Source organism: Alligator mississippiensis, chromosome 9 (genome assembly GCF_030867095.1).
Source record: "Alligator mississippiensis isolate rAllMis1 chromosome 9, rAllMis1, whole genome shotgun sequence".
NCBI lineage: Eukaryota > Metazoa > Chordata > Crocodylia > Alligatoridae > Alligator > Alligator mississippiensis.
In genome coordinates this window covers 46678004-46692911 of record NC_081832.1, presented here as the reverse complement: position 1 = coordinate 46692911, position 14908 = coordinate 46678004, and the positions used below count along the sequence as shown (strand labels likewise).

The 14908-nt window shown below is 38.0% G+C and overlaps 1 protein-coding gene across 5 annotated transcripts in view; it reads right to left on the bottom strand.

The window, feature by feature from the left end:
• The window catches only part of FBXW11 (F-box and WD repeat domain containing 11), a 134147-nt gene that overhangs the window by 46118 nt on the left and 73121 nt on the right, over window positions 1–14908 (bottom strand). For all 5 annotated transcript variants that reach the window (XM_014606560.3, XM_014606563.3, XM_014606561.3 and 2 more), the window contains 2 exons: window positions 13224–13286; window positions 9108–9333 (listed from right to left, as the gene is read on the bottom strand). In XM_014606560.3, coding sequence (XP_014462046.1) covers window positions 9108–9333; window positions 13224–13286 — 289 coding nt within the window. The remainder of the gene's footprint in view (window positions 1–9107; window positions 9334–13223; window positions 13287–14908) is intronic.

Below are 14908 nucleotides of genomic sequence, written 5' to 3'. Positions count from 1 at the left end.
AAAAATATGATTTACATAATATCCTGTTAACCTTGGAATACATATACTAAAGTATTACGGCAAAGAGGTGAAATCATTATTAATCTTATAATTAAGTTAGCATTTGCAAATTAGCGTCTTTTCAGTAGAAATTGCATTTGACACATTAAAAGAAATCTGGTCAGCATGTCTGGAAAAACCATGAGCCTTCCTGATGCAGTCTGAAAACTATGAGGCAAAAAAATCAATGGTGTTTAAAACAACTGATAGAGTACTGGGTCCTTGGCAATATCCTTTATCACCTATGTAGTTTTGCCCCTCGTTTGAATGATATGTCATTTTTCCTTTAACAGTACTTAGTAACCACAACCTCACTCTGTAAGAACAAACCCCGTAGACTAAACATTCTACCACTGCTTTTAGAAAAGCATACCATAATTATCACTTTTTCCACTGAAGACGCAGTAAGCCAGAGACCACAAACATTTTCCATTTTCCCTACATTCACACAGGTGTAAAATTCAGGATAGACAGTAGCAACCAAGAACTATTTAAATTTCTCTCAGATTTGGAAAAAGGGCTTAGTATTTTTGGATTAATGAAACTTTTTTTAACAAATGTAAAAACTATAATGTAATTTTAACCAAAAGTAGAATTAATTTAAAGCAGTTCAGATTATATTGCCTGGAACATGTATATACCAATTATTTATGCGCCATATACTTTAAAAGGTTTTTTACTGATGTTTCTAAATTTTCATCACTGTAGAAGCAATATCAGTCTCCCTGGCCAAAGAGTTCAAAGAAATTCAAGAAAAGTTTCAGAAATAAAATAGTAATTCTTATGCTAGAATAAAATAGTAATTCTCATGCAGATGCAGGACAAACAGAACCAAGGAGGTGATACTTCCCCTCTATCGGGCGCTGGTCAGACTGCAGTTGGAATACTGCATGCAGTTTTGGGCGCTGTACTTCAAGAGGGATGTGGGATAACCTGGAGAGGGTCCAGAGAAGGGCCACTTGTATGGTTAAGGGCTTGCAGGCCAAGCCCTACAAGGAGAGACTGGGGCACCTGGACATCTTCAGCCTCCACAAGAAAAGGTTGAGAGGCGACCTTGTGGCTGCCTATAAATTCACCATGGGGGCGGGGCGCACAAGGGAGTTGGTGAGGCTTTACTCACCAAGGCACCCCTGGGGGGTCACAAGAAATAACGGCCATAAGCTAGCAGAGAGCAGATTTAGACTGGACATTAGGAAGAACTTCTTCACAGTTAGAGTGGCCAAAATCTGGAATGGGCTCCCAAGGGAGGTAGTGCTTCTCCCCTACCCCGGGGGTCTTCAAGAGGAGGTTAGATAGGCATATGGCTGGGGTCATCCGAATGCAGCACTCTTTCCTGCTTATGCAGGGGGTCGGACTCTATGATCTACTGAGGGCCCTTCCGGCCCTAACATCTATGGATCTACGCTGTTGGCATGATCTTTTAATACATAATGGAGACCTCACATTACAGATATCTAGGGTTTCATACATTTAGAGATAAAACTTTAATTTTACTCCGAACTTAAACATGATCTATAGAAGCTGAAGACAAAAAAGTGCTTCACATTCCACAGAGGGTATTGAGTACTAGCCTCCATAATGTAACAAAAATACAAAGCTGATTGTGCAAGTGTGAAAGCTGACACTGCATGAAAAAAGTGTGGCAGATCAAGAGATGAAGAAAGTAGTCCATTTGATTCATGAAAAGTCCTTTCAGTAGGCCTCTGCCAGACCTAGAGAAATCTTTCCAACTTTATCTATACCTTCTCCTGATGGTATAGTATCCCTTTATGATTATTTTATGATTATTCAGTAGCAGGTGGGAGCACTTCAAGCAACACCAGTATCCTTAACGATCATTCAGTGGCAGTTAGGGCACTTCGAACAACCACATTCCAACAACATTCTGCTCGAACAAAAAAGCTGAACTCATGAATCTGACTCAGTTGCATACAAAACAATGAAACCCAAGAGCTGAAGGATTTTATGTAGCAGGTGTCCTTAAAAAAAAAAGAATCAGGAGACAAAACTGAGTACAGAAAGTAATACACCTTCTGGACATTCAACACATCTACATGCAGCACAATCAACTAGCTGCTCTTTACACGACTCTTCCCACAATACATTCAAAACACCTATTAAACATTCTAGCACAGAGTTTTACAAGAGATTAAATCAGAGCCTCCAAATGCTTTATACAGATTACACTAAATACTGCACTACTTTGTTTTAACAACTTTCATCTCTCAGTCTCTCTGCATCCGGAGGAAATGCTATAGCAAATACTCAATAAAAGGGATCTTTACATTTATGCAAACATTCTGTTCCATATTTTGTTAACACACATATACTGTTTTGAACAGTAAACCCCAATGCAAAGATAACTTTCCATAACAAACATGGAGCAGTTAACTGTAGAGCAAACAGTATCTGCTTACTCTATTAGATACTGTTAAATTTCTAGGATCCAAGTTTACAAACTGAGCAACAGAACAACTATTCTGCACATCTGGCAATGTATACCATAGACCAGTGATTCTCAACCAGGGTCCCCTGGCATCCTGGAGTGCGCCGAGATACTTTCAAGGGTGCCATAATATGTTAGCACTGTTAGGTGTGTGCCAACATGATTCACAAGACAAACCCAGAAATTTCAAATAGGAACCCACAACTTTAAATACATTCTGACCTGTTGTAATCTGAGTTCTTTGCAACAGAGGCACTCCTCTATCATTTTTCTAGAGGAACTCCTCTATTATTTTTTTTATTATTATTTTTTAAGTAAAAAAAAAATTACAAGTGAAAACTAAGAGATAGCATTTTCCAAATGTTGTCTTGAGTCTTAGGACTCAAGCAACTTCAAGCTTAAGGTTGAGAATCATCGTCAAAGACCCAAAATAAATTTATTTAACTACTTACTGCACATAATTCTTTCTTTATGCCAACAAACGCATAGGAAACCAACCAACATGTATTCAAAGTTTAAAAAGTTAAAACTAACTTAATGCCTTAAAATATTCAGTATGCTATATTCAGAATTCCACAATTTTAAAAATAAATTGACTCAATTCTAAAAGTTGAATCAAGATTTAAAATCTAAGAGTAAAATTTGTTTAGAGGGAGAGACCCACCTGAATGCCCTAGCATTCAATATCATATAGTTTATAATCTTGCAAAAGTTATCAAAAATGATTTAAAATGTATTTGAAAAAATGAAATCGATTAATTATAACCTACTACAGAGTCAGACAGGAAGTTATAATTCTTTTCCAAGGCAACGCTCTTATCTATACTTTTAAAGCACAAGATGAACCAGTCTAAAATATTACAACTGCACAGTGGCAACATTTTAACACAAGCAAATAAAGAAGTATATTGAATCAGGCTCTATAATTTTTATACATGGAAAAAATCCTACAAACTCAACACTCCAGAACTTCTCTGGGACTCCATGTGAACATAGCAATTTGCTCACAGACTGGCAGAATGAAGTCTCATCTAATGTAAAAGCAAACTATTTTGAACATCCATTTGGTGTTATCAAAAGGTATAGCTTTGCATAAATATCACACACCTAGTAATTTTACAAAAAGTAACATTAAAAGCTGTGGGTAAAGTGAACACAGTATGTATGCCAAAGATGATCTGAAGTTAATGAAAAAAATACACATCTGACTAATAATCTTCACATGTAAATACATTTCTACATTCTATGATTAAACTGGTCTCAAGAAAAAACTACAGGCCAAATCTGTAAAGGTATGATATTTAACTACTACTATAGAACTGGCCCTAAGAGATTGCTAGGATTAAATATTTTAAACTGAAAATTGCTCTTTATAAAAAGCCAAAAGTATACCAGAGGATCTGCTATGCCGTTTGAGCTAGATTCCTTATAATAGAAAAGTTTTCCCCCTCCCCCACATAAGATTAATGGGAACATATGATTTCCTGATATCTATACTGAACTTTTTTTTTTTTTTTTTTAAATAAAACAGGCAAGTTTGCTTAATTTTAAAATTTTATTTTGCTTTTTCTATGTAAGCAGCAGCCTTTTGATTTAGAAACTTATATGAGATGCCATATGCAAAGTGACTGAAACTAGGAGATGGAGGTCATATTCAAGGTCAAAAAGGAAAATAAATCTGTCCCTTGGTCCCTCATCCCCCTCCAGCTTTCAGTGTTTATATTGTGTCTAAAAATGAATAAATTGAGAATTTCTCTAATCACAAACAAGCTAAAACCCAAGACAGGGTCCCAATTAATGCTGTGAGGCAGCTTTATTCAAAGTCACAGCTGTATAACAGCTGTCAGAAACTATTATTTCTCAAACAAAAGAGCAACCATGCAAAGCCAATCAGTGTGTAGAGACTGAATCCCTTAGAGGAATGTTACCTCTAAATAAGTAGGACTTGAAACAGGCATTTTATTAACATTTTTTATGTTATGACTACCTTTATTTTTAGAAAATGTTAAGAATTTTTCAACAAGAGTTTGATCCAAAAGGTACATTATTCCTCTTGTGCACAGAATCCTAGAATTGATCTGACAGCCAGACTTTTTTTTTTTTTTAAATAGTACATTTATTGACAGTGGAAGCTGATAGTAGTAAAAGCCTGAGCCATCTAAATTATACTTTTATCCAATTAGAAAAACAGTGATCTTGGTATGATGAGGGAAATAAGGAAGTTATAAAACTCCCCCAGTATTTATATTTTATTGTACCTAAACAATAGAAACTATATAGTGTGTATATATAAATGAGGAATCACATGGCTCCTTATACATAGACGTGATCCAGATCATTTAATCGGTAATAGGTTCATATCAGGCTCCAGACTGAAAAGCAAAGGAGCTGTAAATGCAAATTTATACCAAATTAACTGAGAATGATATTGTATATGATGGCTTAACCAGTGAAGTCTGATTTTTATCATGCATCCTTTTTAGTTAGACCTGAACAGTTTCTCAGAATCAAATGTTCAGTTTGAAAAACTAGATTGGTACAGAATACAGTATCCACAATATCTAAAAGGGAGAAGTAAGTGTCCACCTCTCCAGAAAATCCTAGAAATTCATCACAGTTAAAATCACAATGAAACCAGACAGCTAAGTCATGTTTGAAGCTAGCTTTGCATAAAATTCAAGCCACATTTTGATGTTACAACTGTATTTTTCATTTTCTTCTTGTCATGGCCATTTTCTAACATGACCCCACCTATTCCTAAGCCGCCGGTTCCATCCTTCTTTAAAGTAGGCACCATGCATATTTTCTCCATTGCGTCTACCCAGACTTCAGGGTAAGCAGAACACAAATACTTCAGGGTAAGAACGTCTCCTACTGTACTGTATGTGGAATGCAGCACCCCTCTCAAATGGGACTTTCAGCCACTATAATACTATACTGACCTTCTTAGAAAGTGGCTCCTTATATGAAGAGTTGAAATAAATACATCTATATTACAGGTGCACCAATATATCGGTCCATATCGTATTGATACTGATAAAAAGAAAATTGACATTATTATCAGCTATGCAGTGGCTCCTTATTATCAGACATTATTATCAGCTATGCAGTGGCTCCTTTAATCTTGTAGTCTCTGGTCCCCCCTCCTCAATTAATGAAGGGGCCCCACCACTCATTTCTGATGAGCAGGAGGGTGAAAACTGCCGTTCTAACTATGGCATGGTTTTTGCCTCCTGTTACTGATTGGCCAAGGGGCCCCAGTGGCAGCCTGAGAGGCAAAAACCAGAGCATATTTAAAACCACAGTTTTTGCCTCCCCCGCTGATCAGGAGCAACAGGCAAGCGGCAGGGCTCCTCTGCCAATCAGCGGCAGGGAGGTGCATGGAGAAAACTTCAAGATTACAGCCACAGCATGGTGCACTTCTGCCATTATTTCAGTAGATCCCTAGTAGGCCTGTGCAAATAGGGAAGTATTCAATTTGGATTCAGCTGATTCAGAGGACAGTGAGTGAGTCAAATCACTGTCCCCATTCAATTCATCTGAATCAGAATCAGAGATTCTGCACTGATTCAGATGGGCTGGGGAGATGCAGGCACAGCCGGATGGCTACAAGTTCTCCCACGGCTCCTCTGGCTGTGCCTGCCTCTCTAAGTGGAGGGAGCCATGGGAGAAGCTCCCATGGCTGCCCTGCCTGGCCCCAGCCCTCAGCACTTAAAAAAGGCCCGCACTCACTGGCTACAGCAGCGGGGTCAGGGCCTCTGGGGGCTCATGGCAGAGCCCCCCCCAATGCAGTGAGGCAGCAGTGATCACTCCCCCCAGCACTCACGGGACAGCTGCCTCATGGTGCGGGTGCAGTGTGGCTTGGAAGGGCACCACACGCTGAGAGCTGGGGCAGCTCCACCCGTCAGCTGGAGCCTAGCACTGCTCAGCCCCAGCTCCCAGGCAGCAAGCAGAGCCCTGCTGAGCCATACTGCACCCACCACCCACGCCATGGGGCAGCTGTCCCACAAATGCCAGAGGGAACGTGATCCCCACTGCCCCACACTGCATGGGGGGGCTCTGCCATGAGCCCCCAGAGGCCCTGACCCCGCTGCTGTAGCCAGTGAGTGCAGGCCTTTTTTAAGTGCTGAGGGCTGGGACCAGGCAGGGAAACTTCTCCCATGGCTCCCCCTGCTTAGAGAAGCGGGCACAGCCAGAGGAGCCGTGGGAGAACTTGCAGCTACCCAGCTGTGCCTGCCTCTCCTCAGCCGATCCAAATCTTTGAATCGATTCAGAGGCTTCGGATTCGATTCAGACCTTTTAATGGGGTCTCCTGACTCTAATCAGATTTGGAGATTCGACCGCTGAATCGGGCCAAATCTCCTCCAAATCCAATTGGTGATTGAAGCTTCACACAGCCCTAGTCCCTAGCTATAATGATGCAGCTGTTACATCTGTCTATATCCTCAAAGGTTTGCCCTCAGGATGACACCAATGTAAACCACCAACTGACTCCCACTGTATCTTATGCCAAGGCTTCTCTCCCTTTCAAATATTTTACGTCATTATATGCTGTGGTGTCATATTTGACCAAAAATGAAAGAGCAAAGAGCACGGCAATATGGATATTCTGGTCATTTGTTTATATGACTTCTTAAACAGCTGAGGATAGAACAATACAGCAAAACACAAGCCAGAGAAAAGATGCAACAAGGCTGATGAGCAAGTCTACCAAGTAAAAAACTAGGGTGGATAAAAATCAACAATTAAAAAAAAAAATCAGATTTTTATTTCAATCAGATTGTTTTATTTAATTGTATTTTTTGTTAAGATTTTTTTTAAAAAACCACAACTTATATATAGTTTTAATTTAAGATATTTTAAAGCTCAAAGATATAATCATAGAATAGGGATTAGGATAAAATACTCCTAATTATATATTACAAGGATAACTTCTTAATTATATATACTTCTAATTATATACTATTTGAGACAATATATTCATGTAACTTTTTAGAAAAGTTTTATAAATAGGTCACAACAGGCCATAGACTATATTATGGGCCCAATCATATGGGGTTCCCAGAGGCTCCTCTATAGTTTAGTAAAGATTAAAGAAAACCACTCTACTCAATGGGACTCGGTGCTCAGTCTCTAGAAGATCCCATTAAACATCTCTGTGACGCTTAGTTTCACTTCTCAAACTGTGGATTTGCATCTCCAGAGATAACATTCTTGTTAACAGCAGTATATGAAGATGAGCATTAACAGCCCTATTTACCTACCCATCAGCTGTATTGTCTCTCTGCAAGTTTGTATACACAGAGGAAAGCCCTTACCCCTCTCTAAAAGTGCAGCGTTTCAGGACATTAAATGACAAGAGGATATCAAACAACAAGAATGTACTTTTTGTAGAAAACAATGATTAAATAGAGGCTTCCCACCAGTGATATAAAGCATGATTTAAATCATGATTTAAATCAAATACACCCTGTAAAAAAACTGAGCTATTTTGCACACAAACAAGCAAATTCTTAACCTTATTTCAGGAACAGCCAAAACAAGTTTAAGTGATTTTTGCAACTTTCATCAAAACGTCCCAAATTCAAGCTAGCAGGCTATCAGTGACTGGGGAGAATTGGTTCTGGACACTATCCTATTATTTAACTAACGAGTAAATTAATAAAGATGACTCTACCAAGCAACCCCTTGAATTTTTATGAGACAAATGGTTTCCATATCCATGATTTTTGTTTATATGGAAAATACATACAGAATACAGTAGAATCAATGCAGGAAATGTTACTGGATGCGAGAAAAACCATCTAATCATCAAAACGATCACAAAAGCAAAACCTTGCAGTGAACTGTTTTCCTGAATTTTGTTTCCACAGAACACATCTCACAAAAACAAAAAGTCCAAACACGGAGATTACATAAATCCAGAAGCGTAGTGCTCTATTGGAACTGGCATAAAAGGATTATATTATACAAAATACTGATAAAGGTTTGTGCTAAACTGAGACATTACATAGAACTGAATGACTGAAGTAGGGAATGACAGCTGGACTACATAAATGTTCTGCAACTTTATTTTATTACAACTCAGTAGCAAAAACCAGACAAATGTCTAAACTACTTGATCCAAACCTTTTTAAGGAGGAGTTAATTAAAAAAAGTTTAGAAAACCTAGGATAGAACAGAAAATGTAGTGAAAATGAAGTAAAGACTTGCCAAATCAAAACCATGCATCTAACAGCATTTTCTAAGCCTATGGGTTTGGTATGGGGAAAAAAAGCTGGGATCTAGTTTGCAATAAAGGTGCAATTGTTGTTAATAGTTGAAATTCATTTAAAAAGAGATTGCTCTTTAGAACACACTATTTAAACTGCATTAAGTGGAACAATACTGGCATCCAGTGGCCAGTTCAATTAATCACAGAAATGAATGGCTTAAGTTACCCTAGCACATATTCATCCAATGGAGCATTTACAGGAGATAATGCAAACATGAACACTGTCAAAAATGTTATGCATGTCTGTATAATTTATATTTCTCACACACACACACACCCCTGTATCCACTAAATGATAGTAAAATAAGTACTTATCCATCCAACTCTTGTATATACAATGTTTATTACCTGGTAAAGCAGTGATGAAATCCCGTTGTAACATGGGCTTCAAATAAGAGTTAATATGTCCATGCTGATAGTGACACATTCGTGAAATAAGATGTTCCACAAACTCAACCTGATCTGATTCAGACCACTGGTCAAAATATTTAATACATAAGTCCTTTTCCTTCTCGTAGTTTCCTTCTGATGGTCGTTTTCTCGAAACTATCACAGATGAAGTTCCATTACTTATCTATTTTTAGAAAAAAGATCAACATTAATGCTTATAGAAATATGCATTTCTAAGTAAAGTCTGATTAGAACACTCAGGCAAAGTGAGAGAAAATGCAGAGAAATACATCAACACATTATAAATTAATGTGATCATTTATGCCAGAATGATGAACTTGGATATTTTGCTTTCAATGCATTATGGGAAGTCTTTTACACTTATTTAAACTTCTAGCTCTAGAGAAAGACTAGAATTGTCTTACTTTTTAAGAAGTTAAGAAAACTGAAGACAATCATTCAATTTAAGACAAAGATATCTTTAAGCCCATTAGTTTCTACCGTATATCCTCCAACCACAAGCAAGTTCCATTAGTTTCAATGTTTACAATTATACAAAGTAACTGGAAAGATAAGGTATGTATTGTTAATTTAGTTAGAAATATCAAATTAAAAAGTCTCATTTTTTTTTTATTTGATGTCCCATCACAGAAGACTGACATTATGTATGTTTAAGCTGAAGTTTTTCCCTTCCGTCAGTCCATTCCAGCCATCTGGGGGTGTACAGATACAAACACACAGAACAATTAAATGGGGCCACGGATCTTTAGCTACCCAACAGATCTTCCCATGTAAGTTACTAAAATATTGCTATTAAATATAGTGGAATAAAAAAAAAATGGAGTTCAAGGCCATACTGTCAATACCAAGAAGCATCATGGAAGTAACATGGATTTCTAACCATCATTATGCCTGGAGTGCCACCTAGTGTTTGAAATCACACCACAAATTGTAACAGAAAATGCCATGAGACCAACTGCAGATGCCTCCTCAGCCTGACAAAGGGTATTTACACCCAAAACCTTGCAAAGAAGAATTTTTCCAACTATTTGAGCTGGTCTAATAACATATATCAGATTTACACAAAGGACCTTGTCTGCCTATGCCCTTAGACCAACATGGCTGCGACCTATACCCATGAGATATCCACGCAATCAAGAATAGTGATGGCAGGAAGAGAAACTGCTCCATTAACAAATACAGCATGCAGACTAAGATAATATTTATATGTACTCTAGAATGTATTAGAATCTCCAGAAGCAAATGATAAAATTACCCCACTACACTTTTTATATGAGCTACTTAAAGGGGCATTCAACTGATCCATAGAACTCTTCTGAAAAGGTCTGCAGATATTAAAAGGACAAGGAGACACTGTCAGTTTCAACTGACTTCAGGATTCAAGTTTCCAAAAGCCCTTTGAAACTAAGAAAGTGCATCTTAAACCTTACAACCAAAGACATTTTATGCTTTTCCTCTGCTGGGGATTATTTTGCATATCTCTGTGCATGTATGAGTTTTGCTCAAGTCATCAGGAATGACTATAGTTCCATGATTTGTAATATAGCTACAAATATATGTGGTCTACATCAGGGATTCTCAACCTTTTTTGTACCAGGACCCATTTGTAAACATCAATGGCCAGACCCAACGCGCTCCCCCACCCCCAGCCTCCGCAGTGCATGGGATGGGGCAGGGGTCCTCCAAGCAGTCCCTTGAAGGCTAGAACTCTGTCAGCCTGCAAGGAAGGAGTCATGGTTTCCTACATTTTTCTCATTTAAAAGGAGAACTGATTTTTAAAGTTTGTTTGTGACCCTTTCATATAGTCTTGCGACCCACTTTTGGGTCAACCTACAGGTTGAGAAACATTGGTCTACATAATATAAATGACAGTTTGTGACTAATTGCAAATTAAGTCTAATGTTCAGGCACAAAGAAACATAAAATTGATGCAGAAAATAGCAGCCATCCATACCACAATGAGGTTCTCTTCAGCTTCCTTTCACTTTTCTGTTACAAGAACACTTGTTTCTACAACATGTTGCTAGTGACCAACAATGAAAGGCCAAGGTGCTGCATGGGTAAACCTCAAGATAGAGGTAAGTTAAAGAAAGGTGAAAAGCTATTATCTAACTTTCTTTCCTTGGAAATCAAACCTGTTCTTTCAAACCAAAATCTAGCAGCTCATGTAAAAGTTAATTTCAAGTTTTAGAGACTGTTAGAGACCATTCCTGAAGTTTCAGTTTGTAAACACAAAGATCCATTCTCTATTATTTTAGTGCTCACTGGAAAAGTCTGACAGAAGTTTGGCCTTAGCTCTAAACCATGCTTAAAAGTACTATAATACAAGTCATTTTTAATTCATTTTGATGGCTAAAAATCAATGTTTATTTTTAAGCATTTATTCCTATTTTTAATCCATTGACATTTTCAGGATTACACAAAATTAGGGGTGTAATTTTCAATTTTTATCAATTTATCATGTGTAATACACACACACACGAGCTGGAAACCATACCAGTAAGGCTGTGCTGGGGGAGGGGAGATAGGATGGACAGGGCTTATAGCGCCCAGGAGCTTGGCGATGCCCACCCATCATTCTGCCCATGTTTCAGCCGGGACAGGGACCAAACTCCCATGGAGCCCAACCTCAATGAGAGTTTGGCTCCTACCCCTAACACAAGGGCCAGGTCAGGCTCCACAGGAGTTTGGCCCCTTCCCTGGCTGGGACCTGGGCAGAGTGAGTGGCCAGTGGCACCCTGTTGCTACCAGCTTGCTCCCTGTTGCTACCAGCTCTACTCCTCCAAACCCCCTTCCAGCACAGCCTTACTAGCACAGCCCCCAGCTCCTACAGCTGCCGCTGTGTGTACATAATCTCAAATCCCTCCCCCCAACACCATTTCTTTACCTCCACCTCATTTTTTTTAATGTCTCCTGTATGTAAATTTCAATGATTGCCAGTGAAAATATTTTTTCATCAGACTGTCAGGTGAAATCACTGTTTATCGATAAAAATTGAATCCTGCCATGCCTAACTATATAGTTGTTCGCTAGGTCACCACCCAGCAGTTTACGAGTCAGAAGCCCAATAGCTTGAAAAAGAAATTGGCTCCTATACCCAGGTAGCAAAAAATCTCAAAGATTAGGAAATTTAATAAAAATACAATGAACTGTAGGATTTTGGCAAGTAACTTTTTATTAAAAAAAATTTCAGTTGGTATCAGGCAAGTCCAAAACACAGCAGCACAAGAAGATATTTCCCTTCTTAGCAATGGAATTAGAAGTTCACATTCTATTTCTTGTCATTAGAATATCAAAGTTAAATTAATGAAATTGATATGATATTCTGACAAGTAACTGATAAACACTGGATTTTGGAGTCAAGTTTGAGCTGCAAAATACTGAAAGATAACCTGATCAATATGCAGCTAAATTTTGGATAACAATTGTTTTCACTACTAAGATTCTATATTTTAACTTATCTACATATTATTTCTACATAAACATCCTATTGATACATAGCATGTCATCAGAGGGACTGAGTCAACTCTAGACTAGCCTTCCATAGTGCAAGTTGATCTGATCAGGGATAGAAGATTGTGATTTTTACTTTCTGAAGATAACCGCTTAAACCTAATCCAGAGTAAAGAATGAACAGAAATTCATAGCATATGGGCAGTGAGACTGGGATACTCACTTTACAGAACGGCATCTGTTAAACAATCTATACCACAGTCATTTCCTGCAATTGTAGGATAGTCTCGGACCATATTCTTTCCATTAATGGACCGATTGATGGCTGTTGCACTTTGCACTGTAAAGTATGTTTTAAAGCTGGAGTTGTATCTAATTTCAAAGGATATGAAAAAAGCAAATTCTAAAAAGATCAGTCAACTTTGTAAACTGGTCACTTGTCTTCCTCCTGAAGGCCAAACTACTTTTAGGATGATTAAGCCAAATGTGTGTAAAAGGGACAATACATTTCTAAAGGCAAGCATTTGGAAGCTTCATAAATGTAAGACAGTGAGAACACTTCAATTATTTACATCCTTTCTTTGGAAAATTCAGTCCTACCTGCCATAAGGTATTTTTCTTTGGAGACTCATCTTCATTCTGATCCTCCATTACTGATGTGTTCTAAAGGAAAAGAGAAATGTTATTTTAATTTCCTCCACATTTAATTTATACAACTATTCTAAGCCTGTGTAAAAAATTTGGGGGGGGTGCAGGGGGGGAAGTGAGGGGGGTCAGAGAAGAAAAAAGCCAGCTAGCCAGCCAAAAAAACCCAACAACACAGCAACAGAAACTTGTAGTTGCATACAGCCTAGGCACTGGAAGTATTCAAGTTTCCTTTGTACCAGTGTTTATTTGTTCCATTTACCATAAAGATAATTTCATTCTTGACCCCTCTTCAAATTTTTTTTGTTAGTAGTTCACAGGTAGCTCTTCAAAGTTCATCTCAATGGAAAATAAGTCTCTTTCACTGAGGTAAATGCCACAACAGTTGAAGTGATCAAAACTGAGCTTCTGATGTACAATTAAAATACAGACACTGAGATCATAAAAACTCATTCAGTACACCCTTTTACAGACATGCAATAAGATAATACATTTATAAATAAAAGAAATCTTTCATATAATCTAGCTCAATGAAATAATGCAGGCTTGTTGTCTACAGAATACTTTAGGTGCTCTGACAATTACTTTCTAATGTCTCAAAGAGATTTAGCAGCTACTGTCTTTCCCCTACTTTTCTTTCAGTGTCTCCAAACCCTCCTCTCAAAAATTCTGTCTTCTCCCCTTTTACATTTCCATTTTGGTTTTTACCACTCTCCTCTCCCTTCCTGTTCTATGGTAATCTCTAATCCTCCTCTGTCAGTATACTTCATCTTTACATTTCTATTTCACCCCAATTTTTGTTATCCTCTGTTCACTCCCATCTTTTCTCCATTATCTACCCACATCCATTCCCTCAAATCTGCTTCTAAGACTACAGCAATCATCCATTCCATCTTACTTCTCCCCCACACCTTTATAATTACTAGTCATTGAACTTCCCACCATGCACTCACCCACCCCCTCCATCACTCATGCCTACAAGAAATTGGCCAACTGATAATGGATTAATGAAGGGACTTGTCAGGAAAAACCGTATTTATAAACAAAAGTTATATAACAGTAATCCATTTTAACATTATTCATCTTCCCTGCTACATAACACTTGGTCTAGAAAAAAATTTTAAAGATGGGACTAAGAGCTTCATCATTCACTTTTGTTTGTATACTGTATCCTGCTTCCCAGCCTTGTATTCTTTTTATTGACCTATCTTTTTGGATTATATGATCTCTGCAGTATTAATCTTTGCAATGTTAACTGTGAAAGGATCCCTTAGGAGTCAACCCTCCTTCCAGAATACTATGTAAGCTTAAGAGAACATTAGGTATCCTTTCCTCCTCCACATGCGATAACAGTGAATCACAGATGCATTTCAACACCAAACGAGGAAGATTAATAGGAAAAAGGGGGGGGGGGGAATGGGACGACTTTACCCCTCAAAATCTACTTGCCACCTGCTTGACTTTAGGACCTCTAAGACTCCTGCTGTATAGCTTTCCACTACAGAGGAACATGCATCACACATTCTGCCTCCTGCCACCAAAATGAATATGCTTGTAGAAAAATACCAAGTGCTCTATTTACAAAATATGCATCAACTGAAACAGAATAAAAATCTAGACATCAATAGCTCAAAGAGGAG